The sequence below is a fragment of the Folsomia candida genome, unplaced genomic scaffold, assembly GCF_002217175.1.
Source record: "Folsomia candida strain VU population unplaced genomic scaffold, ASM221717v1 Fcan01_Sc006, whole genome shotgun sequence".
In the NCBI taxonomy this organism is placed as follows: domain Eukaryota; kingdom Metazoa; phylum Arthropoda; class Collembola; order Entomobryomorpha; family Isotomidae; genus Folsomia; species Folsomia candida.
Window position 1 is genome coordinate 2,452,007 of NW_019091198.1, and position 18,986 is coordinate 2,470,992.

At 40.4% G+C, this 18,986-nt stretch overlaps 1 protein-coding gene across 1 annotated transcript; it reads left to right on the forward strand.

Moving 5' to 3' along the window:
- Positions 1 to 4,130: 4,130 nt before the first annotated feature.
- On the forward strand, positions 4,131 to 18,727 carry LOC110850910. The gene is made up of 11 exons (XM_022098513.2): positions 4,131 to 4,775; positions 10,916 to 11,066; positions 11,176 to 12,048; positions 12,148 to 12,318; positions 12,425 to 12,676; positions 12,759 to 12,926; positions 12,995 to 13,187; positions 13,317 to 13,723; positions 13,861 to 14,126; positions 14,551 to 17,835; positions 17,922 to 18,727. Exons 1-11 carry the CDS (start codon positions 4,665 to 4,667, stop codon positions 18,105 to 18,107), a joined length of 6,063 nt encoding a protein of 2,020 aa, XP_021954205.2. The 5' UTR covers positions 4,131 to 4,664; the 3' UTR covers positions 18,108 to 18,727.
- The last annotated feature ends 259 nt before the right edge of the window (positions 18,728 to 18,986 follow it).

The following is an 18,986-nucleotide window of genomic DNA, read 5'->3' on the forward strand; positions in this document are numbered from 1 at the left end:
GTAGTAGGGAAGATTTCTCAAGTTGCACGCTTTTTTTCTTTGTCTGAAGAACGCGAAGATTGGGATCGAGGAATATTTAGGGGACAGAGACCGTGATGTAGGTGATGTCAGTTCAGTTATATTGCAACTTTTTTTAGTCTTGTTCATTATGGGAATTGTTGTTTGTTGAGTTTGTTAAATTGTATGAATTTTTTATGTGATTGTGATTCGAGTTTCTTCATGATGGAAAATGATGATGATGATTGTGACATTGTACAACAAGGTGTCTGAGAGAGGAGGAGGGTTGAATATTGCGAGGATGAAAAAAAAACTACTTTTCCTTCAACTTTATTATTTTTGAGCAATGGTGGTGAAAGGAAAAAGTTGCGAAACTACACCTCTCTCTCTCTAGTCTCGACACCTCACAGCTCAGTTCAACTCACCTCTCGGATGAAGGGAGAGATTGTGCAAATGTGCATTGAACGGATGTAATGTAATGTGATGTAGCTGAATTCACTCAGAAGGAGGAGAGGAGAATGCAATGCAATTCAATACAAGTAGAAATATAGGAGTATTTAGGTGCTGGTAGAAATAAAATAACAGGGCCCACCGAGTTAGAGGTCCTCAAGTTGAGGAGGAGAAGCGGTGGGAGAGTTGACTTTTTTTTGTCAGAGAAAGTTGTTCATTCGTGTCTTCGTCAGTCAGAATAGTTACGACTTCTTGGGTGAAGTTAACATTGCTGGAGGAAAAGTACAACAATGACATTTTTAGATGCAGGATATTGCTCCACTTTCTCCAGATATGGAGCTCATTACACGTTACTTTTGCTGATGGGACACTTTCTTTTTTCTCTTTGCTTAGCTTATTCCAGCTGGCAGAGAAAAGGAGAGAGTCGCAACGAGTAGAAGGTTGACTTATTATTTGGTTAGTGTATGAATTGCATAGTGGAAGAAGAAGAGAACAAGTGTAGCAGTATTTGATGTAAGCGATGTCGTCGTTGCAATTTTGTGTCAACTTGTCCACTTTTTGTGGAAGGCGAAGGCTCGAGCGAAAGTATAGTAATCGTAGCGGGATAAACAACGGTCAACGTAAGTTTGCGACAAGAGAAAAGTCTTTCGTCAATTTGATGATGATGAGGACGGCGACGCCGAGATGAGTGAACATTGTAATGCACCACCGGCACATGAGGGACAATGACTCTCCTGGCTCTGAAAGGAATTTAATTTAATTGAATTTGAACGACCTAATTTTAAAGCGGCAGAAAGTCAGAGTGAAGTGGGGAAAGTTATGCTCGCCCGACTTGCACAAAGGTATCGTGGGGCGAATCCATGCTGCATTTGCTATGGAAGAGAAAGTGGTGGTGGTGATGATGGCAGTAGGATATGCGGTTAGGTGTGCTACTACTTTTGGCCCTTGTGATTCTATATTTTGCACACAAGGAAGGGATTGATTTGAACATGTACAAACAGATTGGTTAGGGCAAGCGAGAGATGGGTTAAATTTGTTATATTGGAGGCTGACAGCCAGCGGGTTGCTATCTCTGGCGCGTCCATCCTAGTCCTACCTCCTAGATTTCCTTTGGTGTCATGACTCGGAACCTTTTCAACCATTATTGCCGATATAGTTCCCTTCGTTTCGTACACGGCATACCGATGATCCTATCTGGCGGGGGGTTGTCTTTAAAATGAAATTGAGTGAAGTGGTGTTCAGTGTTTAGTGCTCACTTGTTCATTCTTATATTCACGCTCGTAAAGCATATATTTCTGTGCACTTGGATAATTAGTTTCAGGCACAATCAGAACGTTTTAATTGGCACCTGTCCGTTCCATCTTCATCATCACATCACTCAGCCAATGCTGGCTTTTACTTATTACTTTATCCCCAGCTTGTGCAAATCCAAGCCACCTCTCCTTTCTGGGCAAATATATTGAGATTTATTGTCAGTGGTGTTGGGAGTCTTCTTTCTACATATATTTACAATGCCGCAAGTTCTCAATTGCACCCCAAAGCACTCCTCATTGATCCAATATTCCCATAGGCATCCAGCAACGGCATATCATTGAATACAAAAGGTTAGCTAGTATGAGCCCCCCTGTTCCCGGCAGATGTATGTAGAACAGAATGCGGATTTGATGAAATGGTCAAACTACTTTGAAGGTGTTTTAATTAATTGGACGTCGTCGTCGTCATTTATACAGAATTGAGAGCGAGAATGCAAGCTGCTAGGTGTCCCAAGGGATGAAATTGGAAACCAAAGTTGATTTGATGTTGGGGTTACAACACTACATGCATCCTCGTGTATTTATTTATGTGTAGTAAGGAAGGAAGGCAGGGCGAAATTAACTCGAGTGGTTTGCTAAGGAATTTACACCACCTTCTGTTTAGAGTGTGGAGAAAGTTTGGGTGAGGTTAAATCAAACAAATTACTTCAAATTCAAAGGGCCGATGATGTTGTGAGCCAATCCTCATCTAGATCGTCGTCGTACTCATCAAGTTTTGTCCTTTAGGGATGGATTACCATTATTGCGCATTCGGATTTAATACAAATTCTACTAACCAAACCACCACTACCACTTTCATCATGTGAGGATTGTGGAAGACCGAGTACTTCTGTCAGCAGGGTATTCCTATTCTTTGTCCTTTATTTCCTTCCTCCCTTTGCCGCATGTTTTACGGGATAGGGAATCCATAAATATTTGGTTTCGATGGCGTTATTGTGGTCTACATTTACATTTCCGTACAAATTTCAAATGTGTCTTCATTCCCTTGATTAAATTGGACACCAATTGGATAAATTTGCCTAAAGTGCAGACCGATTTGAATCAGTGGAATGAAAGTTATGAAATGTGTCATTGGTTTTCTGTCCAACAACTGGTACACTCCTCAGCTTTGCCAGCTAAGAAGGAGAATAGTTTACATGTACAAATTAAAGTCGGGTCGATGAATGTTTGCAAGTTGTGTTGTCCTTAGGTATGTACTTACTTCTTGACATGGGAGAAAGTTGGTAGGAGTCAAATCGGAGAATTTTTCCATATGCATGTATAATATAATATAGCAGAAAGAATGCGTTTTTCAAACAACCCCGCAATTAAGGCAGGAATGGAAACGGACTAAATGTCGCTAATTGTATTGATAAATAAGTTGCGGTTTATTAAACCAAACCTGCCGCAAATTGTCATAATTTGATGACTAAAACATATACACGACTCATGGCATTATTATTAGACATTGTATTAAACGATTTTGTGTCGTTGGCTTTCTCCCTTGGGTTGCTTTAGCCACTTAAAACTAATAGCAGAGTGCACAACTGGGGGAAGGGAGATGATGAGTATGTGTGATTTCAAAATTATGTACATACGTGCTCGCTCAAGCCGCTTTTCGCCAGGGAAACAAGGAAAGGAAATTCCTTTGCTGGAAAATGAGGAAGGCGAGGCTTGGTTGACGAGTTTTTTAACAGTTTTTTTTCTGTCATAAGGAAAAACTCGGGAAAAATGTGTGAAGGTGGACTACATTCGCCTAAATAGCAGTAGATAATTAGACAAGACCAGAGAAAGAAAGAGAACGAAATGGGAACAAGGAGAACTTGTGAGAAATATTTCTCTCTCCTGGAGAAATCCGATCCAATCGTTACATGTTTAGGCATCTCACAACAGGTTTTCACAATTTACGGCAATCTCACCCATCATGTGTGTCCCTCCTCGAAAAGGCTCTTAAAACGGTACGGATGTACTACTGCGATGATGAACTCGTTTTGCACACTTGTACAGCAATTCGAGCTGAAGAAGTGTGTGTGGTTTGCCATAATGTTGCAGCAGGTTACAGAAGACGAAGATGCGAGTTTTGTTGTAGGTTGCGAATAATGTGCCTAACCTGTGGAGGGTTGAGCTATTCCAGTCAAGTCGTGGATGCGATTAGCACGTATATCCAGCCAGAGAACGAGTTATTGGATGGATGGCATTCGCTGAATGTTAGTTTGGAATACGAGAGAGAGAACAGTTCTCTTTTTCCACTCCAGCGTTTGCAGTTAGTTAGTTTGGTCGGGTGCTTACTCCAGACTGGTGCATCTCCTCTCTCTCTCCGTGCTGGCATTGCATCGGGAGTTAACCCACCTAAGTGGCCAAAGTGTTGTAGGTATAAAAGCGGGTAGCGATTGCACATTCGCTCTCACTCGCCAACTTACACTTCGTTCAACAGCACCCACCTACCAGAACCTACCCGGTTTCTTCTCTCGGCTCAACTGGAACTGCATTCAGCTCTCCAACTCGTGATCATCCACTCATTCTCTCTCTCTCTCATTCTCGCTAAGGCCAAAGATCTCTCTCTGTCAGAACTTGTACTATAGTTAGTTAGGGCTTCGCATAGATATACACTTTGCATTGTACCCACTCATTCCCCTGTCGTCTTTAGGAGAATTTTTTCTATTCCCAGTTATCCAGCTATTAATAATTAGAAAAAAAGAAGGAGCCGGACTTTCCCCAGGCTCAAATAGACTTGACTAAAACTAGACCTTATACATTCTGCTTAATGTGTTCACATGAGCTTTTCTCGGCACGGCCGAGTTGAACTGAGTTTGATAACGACCGTGAAAGTACAGTAAAATATTAGGGATGGCTGCAGCTCCTCCACTGTAAAAAATTACCCCGTCGTGTGTTCGCAAAGGAATTCTATCTAATCTGGATTCAAAGATGGATTACCGAAATAGTTGGAACCTCTGGGTCCATCCTGTGTGGAATGCATTTATGAGCAATCCCGCATACTACTACTATTGCACGGCGAAAGCCGCTTTGCTGAACCAGGTATGGTGGCATTCGAAATTCTCTTTAATGTATGGTTAGAGTAATGATTATTTTATCATATTTACGACGGGACGTATTAACTTGAGACGTCCGAATATTAAGACTGTGGATTATAATAATAAGGGCTAAGAAGTAATTTATAAATTTAATAATAGCATTCATGGAAGAAATAATTAGACAGTGATGAGGGGAGGAAATGAGGAGGGGGGGGGGCGAACCATTGAAAGCACACTGATGAATAAGAACGACACACTATATCACCTAGAAATTAAGCATTTCATTAAGCAATTTGGGTTTGAGTGGACACGAATTATGTTAAATTAACTCAAATAATTAAGTAACCGTCGCTTAAGAAATTTGGAAATTGGTCATCTAATTGAGCCCAGTCACCTTCACCGGAGATTTATTAGGTTAGAAGAGAAAGCACGGAAAGCCGGGTGTGCATAGTTTTGTCAGAGAAGGAAAACTTAATAATTCACAAACTCCGGATGCATGGATGTACATATACTTTGAAGTTGTGAAGCGAAAGTTGACTTGGCTTTATCCTTGTCCAACTATGTGCACACTCGTCTCCTTGCTTTGCTGACTCCCAACAAGGCAAGAAGGAGGAAGAGGAGAGAAAGTTGGTGGATGGAGGCTAGCATAATTAAAGCAACTTACTGTGGTTGACATCAGGGTGATTATTAGATTAGCTAATTCCTCATGCACTATTTTAGAAAGCATCATCATCGTCACGATAGTAGGACTGGTGGTAGTGGGATTTATAGTGAAGAAGAAAAAGACAAATGCATAATTTGAAATGTGACAGGCCAAATTTTACCCTATGCGTATTTTATGTACGGTGGTGAGTGGTTGGTCCGGTCATCGGTTCGTGTGCAAACTCGAATGCGAAAGGTAGACTTATGAGCATGTTAGTTATTAATGCTGGAGGACGAGTATTAGGAGGATATAGGACCATTTTGTCCACCATCAGTTACAAAATCTATAATTTATCATCAATTACCAGCAACCTGTTTGTAATAACGGGTTGGAACGGCAATAATCCTTGGAGGATTAGTAATTGGAGGCAAGTTGAGACGCGAGAGTAATGTCCAGGAGGAATGGCCATATATGTATTTATGTACAAGTTATGTTGCAAGCAAAGAGGTAAAAGTAATATTAATCCTGCGAGATTATAAGTCAGTCATAAAATTTGGGAATTCGCCCACTAGGTTATTCATAAGATAAATAAGTTGCAAGCCCCACTGGGCTTGGGTAGGATTAGGATTTACCTATTTGTCCTAAAAAATCTGAATTTTGTCATTGGAACGTGACTGTTGGAGCTCAAATCAGAATCAGATTATTCGCCAATCTTCATTGGTGATGATGGTAGGAGGAGGACGACGACGACGGTGTGGGACTGAGCCCATGTGGTGATGGGAAATCTTTTGATGTGAAATTTTCTCTCTTTTGTCATCTGTCTCACCGCACCACCACGACACGATGAGAAATGTGTGTTGTTTTTGCTTAAATTATTAGAGGCATCATGTTGAAATTGACTTGGGATTTGGTTCTCTCTCTCTCTCTTGGTAATATTTGTACTTGATTTGGTTGTCATCATTTGGCAAATCATACGTAGCTCAAGCATGACTTAATATTCCAGGTTGTAACTCGGAACTCATCAATTGAGCTCCAATTGGAATTCATGAGTTGGGATTTCACTCTCCAGATATCTCATGCATTGCATTGTCCTCATTTGTTCACTTGCGTCCGACACCTTATTTTTACTATTTTCCTTGTACAACACAATACACATTTTCATATGCAATCGTTATTTGCTTTATGTAGTGATAGTCAAGATTATAGATGAGGAACTACTCTTTTCGGGCAGGTTCAGGGCTACATTATATGAGAGCGTCCTTCGCGAATTTGTAAGTAGGTGAATTTCGCACGTGGGTTGATTGCTTTTGAATTAGTATCGGAAGGATTGAATGTCTAAGATTGAACTACTCGTGTTGCATCTCAATCTCAATAATGATAACAGTAGTCGCAACACCATAAGGCACAAGGTGCATGGCTGTGAATACAAATAGCGTACTAGTGTTGTCCGTCCTGCCATTGTGTTGTACAATGATGGGTCTATCACCTTATTATTATCCTCTTTGGTCCTGCTTTGTTGTGAAAGTCAACTTCATTTTGGGATGGATACAACGATGGCAAGAGGTTCATAACGTGGTGTGATAATCTTACTCAGATGTATGAAATATGTAGTAAGTATGTATGGATGAGGAGAACAATTAGGGTTATGGTTGGTCTTGGTTCAAGTAATTTAAATATTGCCGTTCTGTATGTGATAGTAACACGAGTAAAGCATGTATACATTATACGTATGTATGTGCTTTTTTAGTAGTAGTTGATGTATGTGGTGATGGCAGTGTACGGAGTGCAACGTGCTTTCATTAATAAAAAAAGAAGCAATATAATAATTCCAAGATGAGATCTGGCTTCTTGGTAAGGAAAAAGGGTATACCCTTGGGTGTCAATGTCAATCTGCCTTACGTCGCAATGTCTGCTGGTTCACGCTGTAGGTTTAATGCTTTACTTATCAGGCTGTTGCAATTCTCGCAGGCTAAACTTCACATAAGGACATGTGGCATACAGCAAAAGTCGGTAGGGACGTGATATTTTCCCATTCAATTGCTACTTTATCCGATGCAGAAATTCATGTGCTTTTGTGAACAGATTATATGGTCAAAGTACTACTAAGGCTAAGCTGCACAATTGAGGTGGAATATATAGGGATTGATCTGCTCTAGGAATGTTTTATGCAGCGTGTACATAGTTTTTATAGCTTCGCTATTAAACTTGCAAATTATAGCTTGGCTATAAGAATAAGAAGACAATGTATTTATGTTTGAGCGTGGATGGATACGCTGGCTTGCGAACGTATCTTAAACTCTGTGATGATGTGATATCAAAGTAAAAAGCTAGGCAGGACGGTGCACATGTAGGCAGGCAATATGTGCATAAAGTCAAATTTAACTGGTTGTGCTTATGATGCATTGGCATTATTAGAAGGAAAGTTCGTGCACTCAACATCATGTTGTATGCATGGGAGGGACGACAGAGACCGATCCAAGATATATTTTTGTATTTATACACACACATATATATCTTGGATCCAAAATCCAGAGTTGTCCCACTCGTACTATAACAATTCCTTCATATCTCTTAAAATATATTTATTTAGTTATCTCGTGCTCTGGCTAATACAATCAGAGAGCACATTCGTGTATAAGTGCATACCTGCACTGCATTTAAAAGTTGTTGGAAATAATCGATGCGATTTTTTTGGAATGCAAATGTGGTCGAATTGCAGATACACACACACACACACCAATTCTGAGCCAAGCTCACAAAATTGAAGTTGAGGAAGGTTCTTGCATTTGGCGTGGTATATACAGCTACACTTAAATACACTTGCGAGGCATGCATGCTAAACAAGTTGAAATCCTGTTATACTTATGTATATATGATGTACATGGTTCTTCAACTAGCTCAAGTTGTTTGCGGTTAAAAGTCCATTTATTTTGCAATGCACGGTCGCTTGCAGCCAGAGAACAGAAAACCAGTTGAGTTCCAATTTTTCTGCCAACACTTCTTTTTCTTCTCTTCGTTGAGTTGAAGAAGTCGGAAAAGATCATGCACATTATGTACTTCAGCATTCACACCAGGCACTTGAAAAGCTTAAACCGAGTTAATCTTGATGGAAGAAAGAATAATTGCCTACCGTGGTTTTTTTAACAAGTATGATTGCTCCATAATATGAATGTGAATTAAGTCGTGTCAGAATTGGAAAAAAAAATTTGAGCAAGTTTTTCCTCTCCTTTATCTGCGGACAACTGACCAGATCTCACACGTACATATCCCCGTCTTCTTAACTGGTCATACACATGGACAGAACAAGTTTTCAGTACTTACATATGTTCAAGGTGCATGTATCCTTTACGCCGACCTCTCTCATGCATGCATAAAATGTAATATTAATAAGTTGCCGAGACTACAGTTAAACTATTTGTGTAATGAAAAGTAAAGGTTGGCATGGTTTGGATAAGATGTGTGATAAGTGCAGTGGCAAGGGGGATGTGGGAGAGTTTTAGGCCGGTGATGATGGTGGAGAGAGGAGGAGAAAATGTGGTTGGTCAGGGAATCGTGTTCATTTCGAGTTGAGCATTCTACTTTCCCAGGGACGAACGATGGCACGTTTTAAGGAAGGTTATGCCTCGCATTACATGCATTCCGACTGCACTCCGCTCTGCCTGCTCGAGAGAAGCAGCGAGCGAGAAGTTGCATCGAATTCGCATGCCACAATTGAGTAGGTGGTTGCACTCTCTCCTCTAACCTAGGTTGTTTCCAACTTCAACTCGCTCGTCCCTCCGACCGACCAGCTTTTGGGTCGAGTTTGAGAGTTGAGTGAGGTCCATGCATTTCTTTATGACGTTCCTGGTCGTTCCTTGTCGACGCTCCAGTGCTCAGCAGAAGAGTATGGAAAGTATGAAAGTATGAGCAGGGGCAGTATGGACTTTTGGGTTGGATGCTTTTGGCCAACCTATGCTTTTTGAGATGTGTCAAGGATAAGTGTGAGCACGGGAGAGTGAAATGCAAGCAATGCTAAACCGTCCGTATTTTGTGTGGTGAAAGTGGGTCTTATTTTACACTGTTAAATATGGTGTCCTTCCTCCTCCTTCTTGCGCTCGGATGACATTCACTTTCTCTCACTCTCTCCAACTCATTAACAATGAAATGAAGAATGAAAGCCGCTGACTGCTCTTCTGTCCTCGCATCACACACACCGCTGTTCTGCATGTTTTATTTCCAGGCTCGTTATTTCGAAATCAAAAGCGGCCGAGAAGAGAGCAGGGGAGGAAATGGAAGCTTTAATTGTGTCGTTAACTGACATGCATCACTTAAATTAATTGCTTGAGTATTGGGTTACGCTCTCATTGCATTACAAATTTCACAAACTAACACTTGAGTTGAATATGAGAATATTCAATTTGCATAATATGTATACATACATGCATCGGGGTATCATAATAACAATAAAAACAATAAAACATCTCGTCAATGTTGTGTGTTGAAATTCTAATGTAAAACTAACTATAGCTCAGTTTAAATGCCCACTTATTTGGAGGTAAAAAATAAATTATCAAGGGCATATTTAAAATAAGGTTAAATCAATGAAACGCTAACGATCGAGCGAAGGTGGTAATTATAATGGAGAAACAATACGCAAAAGCGTATGTATTTTCTGTTGGTTGCGGGCGGATGTTATGCCCGAATAAAGTTAATAGTTTGAAGTTATTGGTATACAATTGACTGTGTATTTGGAATTGGGTATTATAATGTAATTGGCCGGGTACGGTACTTTTTATCAAATGTGGTTATTATTAGGTCGATAGAAATACGTCAATATAATCTATGAATCAATATATGAACAAATACGAAACCGTTAACACTGTTGTCAATATTGGGTCGCGAACTATACACTGTGAAAGTAGAAAGTGAGAGTATAAGATGTACGTGCGAGTAATATATACCGAAAGTGAAGTATGCAAATGTTATCTTTGGACCTCAAGGTTTATGAGGAATTCGAACGCGTGGTGCGTATGACATGTAATAATAATGAATGAATTGACTACATGAACAGGATACCTGGCAGTCTAACATGATGATGAACTACGTCAAACGGATGGGGATGAATCTGAGGTGGACGCGTACGCGTGTCTTTCGTGAAATGCGTAAGATATTGTGATGAAAATGGTCATATGAAATGTTGACCTTTCTCTCGCAAGAAAGAATGGTTCAATTATATTGGTCTGGATGATAAAAAAACTAGCAGTTGTCAAAGACCGAATATCTCAACAGATTACAGAACTGAGTTATGAATGGTGCAGTTGTATTAATTGGAGTAATTACTTGTAATTTTTCCGTAATATTTATTGATAATAAGCATTCGTAAAGGTTCTGTACTCTGATAAGTTCTTTGTATTGGTTTATGGCTTTTATTTGTGTAGCGATGTTACAATGAAATGCTTCCTGTAAGAGCGATGGCAAAGTATTTGGGTACTCATTCGCTTTTTTACTGATTTATTTTTCAGCCTGCAATGGTGCGAAAAAGCGGAAATGGAAGTGCAGCATTGTCTCGGCAGGCTCATCCTCAGTCGTCCCAAAACCCCAGCAACGCAATTGTTCCCGTCGGAATTGTCGGTATAGGAGGAAACGGAATAAACAGTGTTTTAAAACTCTTTGGTGAGTGCTTTAATATTTCAATAAACTTGTAACGTTTGAACTATCTAATTAATATAAATTTAATTAGTAATTCCATGTTTTATATGTAAATATGTTCATTATATTCCAGGTGTAGAAGAATGCCCTGAATGCAAAAGTCCTCTAGATCTCACTGACAATCGACCTTTGAGAGAATTTTGTGGGCATATTCGATGTCGTCGATGCTTGATCAAAGCAACACCTTGCTCTCAATGTACGAAGGCTCAACCCACACCCTCTTCAGCCAGTTCGGCCCGCAAGGTTATCACCTCTAACTCTTCAGTAGCAACGCTTCCAGCTCAACATAAAATTGACTCTACCCCACCCGTTCGCACCTACCCCGCAAATTTGAGAGTGTATGGAACACCAAGAAGCAGTACCAAGGCAAATGAAGGGAACGCTCCCAGTACCAGATACCAAACAAATGGTCCTGAAAGGAATGGTTATGGTAGCAGCAACATTAACCAAGGTTCTGAATTGCTTGGCAAAAAGCAACTACAGCATCGTTCCCCTGTTGATATCGGTCTACGCACACTGCCTTCAGCGTCTGCAACAATTGCGACCCGTACCACCCTTTCTCTTGAGACTGCTGCTACGGCGAAAGTATCAAAAAGTCCTCCAAATGGAGTTATCTCCTCTTCTAACATTAATCCAGTCTCTGCAAAATCGGGTGGAAAATACCCAGTCTCTGATGTTGCCGTGTCCTCTATGTCTTCTATGCCCTCAACATCTACGGCAATCAAGTCCAGCTGTACACTTGTTCCCGTCAGTCCCGTGAAAGCGGCGAGAAGCTCTCCCAGTAAAGAAGATCTTTCCGATGAACTTTCCGAAGCCCCAAGGAGCTCAAATCATCATCATGAGAGCTCAGGAAGTGATGAACCTTCATTACCGGACCCCAATAAGGAAAAAAAGAAAAAGAAGAGAAATCCAGTCGTGATTCACGATCATATAACTGTGATATCTGGTATGCCGTAAATAAATAAAATATATGTCAAGCTATGCCAATATCAACTTACATGTAAACTAGAACCACTCAATACATATTTCTGTTTACATCTTTTAGGTGAACCCACCATGTTCCAATGCAACGTGTGCATGAAAAAATTTAAAACCAAAGCTCACATTAAGTACCACGAATTTTGTCAAAACGGTGAGAAGCCTTTTAAGTGTGAGCAGTGTGGACAAGGGTTTATTGCCAAATCTCACTACGAGTATCACTTGAGAACCCATACAGGTAATAATATCTACTTTACTATGTGGTGTATTTTTAAATATAAATATAAATATTGAATTGAAATTTTAAAATGACTCATATTTTTAATTGTTATTTTTACTTGCAGGCGAGAGGCCGTATGTCTGCCCCAAATGTGGCAAGGGTTTTAATCAGAGGGGAAAAGTTACTCGTCATATGCGCAGTCATACTGGGGAAAAACCTTTCGTCTGCGATGAATGTGGACGTGGATTCGCCAACGCCCAAGCCCTGAGATCCCACCATTTGATCCACACCGGTGAAAGGCCCTTTGCATGCAAATATTGCAACAAGCGATTCACTGGAATGACCAACTTAAAGAAACATATAATTACTCACACAGGTTGGTTAATGAATGCAATATTTTCTGCTAATGTGTCTCATGATCTTTATTTCTAATCAAATTGATTCTTTTTACAAAACAGGGGAGCGTCCCTATGTGTGCACTCACTGTGGAAAAAGCTTTGGACTAAAGTGGACGCTGGATCTTCACTTGAGAACACATTCCAGTGAACGACCCTATGCATGCGATCAATGTACACGAGCTTTCTCCAACAGCAAGGATCTCAGAAGACATCTTGTCATTCATTCGGGTACGTCACATCATAAGAATAATACTAATGAATACATGTTAAATTTTTAAATTTTAATGTTTGTATAGGCGAACGTCCGTTCAAATGTTGGATTTGTGGAACGGCATTTCGGCGTAAGGACAATCTTGACCGTCACATAAAGAATACCCACAACCAACCAAAAGAAGTGGCAAAACAGTTGGCGAACGAAGCCGCTGCAGAGTACCTTGCTATAAACGCTAACTCGCCAGTTCCTGCTTCAAAAGTCAACTCAGCAGTAATGTAAGTCATGTATGATTTGCAAAATACTCAATTCTCATGCGAAGTCAAGAGAGCGAGAGAGGGAGAGTTTAATTTTAGTCTTACATGAGGTAATGTATTCGCTAATGAATTCTTAAAATTTTCATATAGCTCGAATGTTATTCGGACGGCACAGTTAAATGGTCCACATGCACAAACCATAAAATCTGAACAAGACCCCATGAAACCATCGTCCTCGAAGAAAAGAAAACCAATAAATAAGGCTGCCAAGAAAGCCAAGCCAGCAATAACAATGGATGTCATCCCTGAAGAGACCCCCACGATAAAAGTGCAAGAAGTCATTATTACGGCCAACCTTTCGCCTCGTGACGATAACGTGGAAATGGCTGAGCAAGATTTTAGCAGCAACCATGCCGATGATTATTTCACATCTAGTTCCCCAACTACGTCTTCCCCTCCGGTCTTGCAGGAAGATCTTGGTGCAGAAAATGCACAGGCTACGATTAAGCTTTCTCCTCGAGACAATGAAGAAGAAAAAGTAGAATCAGAAAGTTTCGGTAAGTCCAAAATAATTTATTTATGCAGATTAATTTATATATGCACTATGAAACTTACTCTCCATTTTATCGTTTAAAGATCATTCTCAACAAGTAATATCATGAACACTTAATTAATACTTATTTAATAATTCCAGAAAACTATATTCTGCCCGATACGGAGGACTCATTTATGGGATTTACTTCAAGATCAGCAAGAGAGGACAAATTACATCCAGATCACCAGAGTCCTCACGGATCCTTTATGGAGTTTGCCTCGCAGTCCGAATCTGAGCAAGAATTAAACGCAGAAATCCCTCGTACCCCTGACGGATTGTTTTCAAAATCGAGAAATTTGACTCCAAGTGATTGCGGAGTTCGACTTTTTGACAAGCCGGGCACCGTCACTCACGATCCTCAAATTGTAAGATTTATTTCTTCGAAACTCTTATTATTAATTGTGTGAATGTTTGTTTTACCTCAGTTTTGACTTGCAAGAGACTTAAATTTTAGTATTGATAACAAATATTTCACCAAAAAGTAGATAAAAAATTTCTGCATAATTAGAGAATCATATCTCATCAGATATATGTACATGGTTTTTTTTAAATTTATACCTACCATTTATGACTCTCAAAATCAAAATGCATAGTATAGAAATTCAACGCAAAATTTTCACAGTTTTCACACGATTCTAGAATTAATTATCCAGGTAGTTTTTATGTCTTGTACTCAAACCTATTGACCGAATTAGATAAAGTCGATGTACTGATTTTTTATAAGTGGTTGTCCACTTCTGCAAACATTAACTGTGCATTTTAAATTAATAATTCTATTTTTATTTGTAGGAATTGACGTCTATCATCTCGCACGCTGGTGGTACTGAAGATGCAGTCGATGCAGACGAAGTCTTTGTGGATGAGAAAGAAACTCAAACCGTGTTTGAAGAGTTAAACGGGCCGGAAGATTTTAATCACGACTGCAAAATTCTTGTCGGTCGGGCTCGGTCTATTTTTCCAGAAGGTATGGATGACGATATGGAGAGACACGATGAAGAGTCTGGTCACTTGCACGACAAGGAGACCAATCCAAAAGATGAAGATGTTGAGAGGGAAAAATACATGTTTCTAGACGCAGGTGATATTGAACAAGCAGAACAGAAGTACTGTGATTTACAAAACAAGGAAGTACATCAGAATGAATCTGGCCTCAGTCATGTTGCTGATAAGCAGTCGTCGGGTTCTCCGAAACTTAATGTCCAACAAACCGAAACTTTTGAAATACTCATAGAACCCGAAATTTTGCAAACTCCCAAACCCTCACAACCTGGAATTTTTCAAGCTCCACATGCAGAAGTTTTGGAGACTCCTAAATCTCCAATGGCCGAAATTTTGGAAACTCCAAAATCTCCACTGACCGAAATTTTGGAAACTCCCAACTCTCCGCTGGCCGAAATTTTGGAAACTCCTAAATCTCCACTGACCGAAGTTTTGGAGACTCCCAAATATCCAGTGGCTGAAATTTTGCAAACCCCCAAATCTCCCCTTCCTGGAGTTTTCCAACCTCCCAATCTACAGGCTGAAATTTTGCAAAGTCCAAAGTCTCCGGAAGCTGAAATTTTGGAAACTCCCAACTCTCCGCTGGCCGAAATTTTGGATACTCCCAAATCTACACTGACCCAAATTTTGGAGACTCCCAAATCTCCAGTGCTCGAAATTTTGCAAACTCCCAACTCTCCAGTGGTCGAAATTTTGGAAACTCCCAACTCTCCGCTGGCCGAAATTTTGGAAACTCCCAAATCTCCACCGACCCAAATTTTGGAGACTCCCAAATCTCCAGTGGTCGAAATTTTGCAAACTCCCAACTCTCCAGTGATCGAAATTTTGCAAACTCCCAATTCTCCAGTGGCCGAAATTTTGGAAACTCCCAAATCTCCACTTACCGAAATTTTGGAGACTCCCAAATCTCCAATGGCCGAAATTTTGGAAACTCCCAAATCTCCACCGACCCAAATTTTGGAGACTCCCAAATCTCCAATGGCCGAAATTTTGGAAACTCCCAAATCTCCACCTACCCAAATTTTGGAGACTCCCAAATCTCCAGTGGTCGAAATTTTGCAAACTCCCAACTCTCCAGTGGTCGAAATTTTGCAAACTCCCAACTCTCCAGTGGTCGAAATTTTGCAAACTCCCAACTCTCCGCTGGCCGAAATTTTGGAAACTCCCAAATCTCCACTGACCCAAATTTTGGAGACTCCCAAATCTCCAGTGGTCGAAATTTTGCAAACTCCCAACTCTCCGCTGGCCGAAATTTTGGAAACTCCCAAATCTCCACTGACTGAAATTTTGGAAACTCCAAAATCTCCAATGGCCGATATTTTGGATGCTCCTAAATCTCCACTTACCGAAATTTTGGCGACTCCAAAATCCCCACTTACCGAAATTTTGGAAACTCCCAAATCTCCACTTACCGAAATTTTGGAAACTCCCAAATCTCCACTTACCGAAATTTTGGAAACTCCCAAATCTCCACTGAACGAAATTTTGGAAACTCCCAAATCTCCACTTACCGAAATTTTGGAAACTCCCAAATCTCCACTGAACGAAATTTTGGAAACTCCCAAATCTCCACTTATCGAGATGGTGGAAACTCCCAAATCTCCACTGAACGAAATTTTGGAAACTCCCAAATCTCCACTGACCGAAATTTTGGAAACTCCCAAATCTCCACTGACCAAAATTTTGGAAACTCCCAAATCACCACTGACCGAAATTTTGGAAACTCCCAAATCTCCACTTACCGAAATTTTGGAAACTCCCAAATCTCCACTTACCGAAATTTTGGAAACTCCCAAATCTCCACTTACCGAAATTTTGGAAACTCCCAAATCTCCACTTACCGAAATTTTGGAAACTCCCAAATCTCCACTGAACGAAATTTTGGAAACTCCCAAATCTCCACTTATCGAGATGGTGGAAACTCCCAAGTCTCCACTGAACGAAATTTTGGAAACTCCCAAATTTCCACTGACCGAAATTTTGGAAACTCCCAAATCTCCAGTGGCTGAAATTTTGGAGAATCCTAAATCTTCACTGGCCGATATTTTGCAAACCCCCAAATCTCCCCTACCTGGAGTTTTCCAACCTCCCAATTTACCTGAAATTTTGCAAATTCCAAAGTCTTCGGAAGCTGAAATTTTGGTCCATGCTGCAAAAATCGATAGCGATCAAGAACTGGTGAATCACCACCAACCTCAAGATAATCGTGGACCTAGATTCTACTTTCAGGAAAATCCTGAAGAGCCCTATACTGGAAATATGTATTACCCATCTCAAATGACGATTGAGCATCCGTACTCTCTCAACAACCACCAAGAGAATCTTGAAAATTTGAACCTGATTTATGCTACCGCGACTGCTCAAGCCGAGCGAAACGACGACGAGTCAGGTCCCCCACTTAAGATTCGAATTTTGCACGCCGAAGCATTGGGAGTACAAAGTTACGGTGAGGACTTGTCTGATCGACGAATGTTTTACGCTGCAGCTCGCCCAAATCAAGTTATTCACGATCACTCGTCACCAAACATTGCATTGGAACCGCCAGCTATAATTCATCCCCCAGAAGGCCGAGGTTCCCCTCAAGTTACCATTCATCAATACCGGTACGACCAGGGAGCTCCCCCTGTCGTCAGTATGCCAATGATGACCAGCCAATACCCAGTGGAAGTTGCTTACGAAAATGGAATTGTTCATGCCCAAGCTGTTTGCGACCATCCAGACAGGTTTTCTTTAATTAACAGAGCCAGAGAGGTCAGCCGCGAGCTTCCAGGAGCACAAGCAGAGTACTCTTATCATCATCGTGATTGGAACATGCCAAGATCATTTGTCAGACCAATTTACGGCTCCAGTCAACAAAATTCACAGTACCATCCTCAACCGCTGCACTTGCAGCCTGAACAGGCCGAACCTTATTACTACGGCATGCACAATGGTGGTCAGCAGCAACAGGATTTAATGAACCATAGCGCTCGTAATCATCATGAGATGCAACAGCGTTCGGTTTACAATTCATACAATCCACTTAGAGAATTGGCCGCCGAAGCAGCACGACGTCTCGACGAAGAAAGTCAACACGTAAGTATTTTGATGCCCAATAAAAAAATACTCGTGTCAGTTTCATGTTATTATTCTTATTGCATTTGTATTTTTTTTCTTTGCAGAGCTATGACGCCACTATTGCTGCTGCTGCTGCTATCGCTGCTGTGGGCGAGAAGGCTCGAAAACAGCGAGAAGAAGAGCTGAGGAACCGTGAAATGAGGCGTCAAGACGAGAGAGCTAGGATTTGTGAAGAGGAACAACGTGAAAATCGCAGGAGGAGTGCAGCATCTCGAAAAACCTATTATTGATAAGATATGGTTTATATACTCAGCTGATCCGACTACTAATAGTAGATAGATCATGATCATGACTTGTATATAAGGTTTAAAAAAATACTTCTCATTTTATTCTACAGATTTAGACGCATTTACAGAGCGGATTGATTGATTGAATGTGGTGCCTAGGTAGTAAACACGATACGATTGTTTGTAGAATTTGGATGTTCGAGTACAACAAATTATCAATTATAATTATACCGCATTATTATTATTATAATTTTAGACTATAGTTAGCATTTACGATTGTTAATATTCCAGAGCTAATGAATTGAGAAGTGATGAGGACGGAATACCAAGGTATTTTAGTTTCAGACACGATGCGGCAGTAACTATTATTATTATTCATGTTCTTATTCCACATATTTAAAAAAGCTCATTTTGTTACGTGTAGAAACGTGCATATTAAAAATATCTCAGATACACACAGATTTTATATTTACTAAAACCGAAAGAGTTAAAAAACAAGGAAAAGTGTCCAATTTATATACACGGCTTTATCTCTACATGATGATGATGATTCTTCTGATGACGGTATAATTGTGAAACCTAAAAAAAAGCAGCAAAATGAATAAAAATTTATATAAAATTTGGACCTACTTTCTTTGCATAATTTTGGTCATCAGATTTCCGACCTCGACCTTGAATATAAATCGCATATAAATCAATCCTGCCCCCACATTGTCATCATCAAAGTCATATCATCATCAAGTTATCGGGAAAGTGAATATCATTCACGCCAAGGAAAAGTGAACGGGCATGTACGAGCATGGTGTTGTTGGTGGTGGGGGCAAGTTGGCTCTTTAAAAATGGGGGGGAGGAGGGGGCGGAGAGTCGTGAAATTCGCGGCTG

What these genes read in the sequence shown, in the direction of transcription:
- LOC110850910 (XM_022098513.2), top strand. Translation starts at nt 4,665, where the DNA reads ATGGATTACCGAAATAGTTGGAACCTCTGGGTCCATCCTGTGTGGAAT. An exon ending in TCACTTGAGAACCCATACAG is followed by an intron (nt 12,319 to 12,424) that starts GTAATAATATCT and finishes TTTTACTTGCAG; the next exon opens with GCGAGAGGCCGTATGTCTGC. An exon ending in AAAGTCAACTCAGCAGTAAT is followed by an intron (nt 13,188 to 13,316) that starts GTAAGTCATGTA and finishes ATTTTCATATAG; the next exon opens with CTCGAATGTTATTCGGACGG.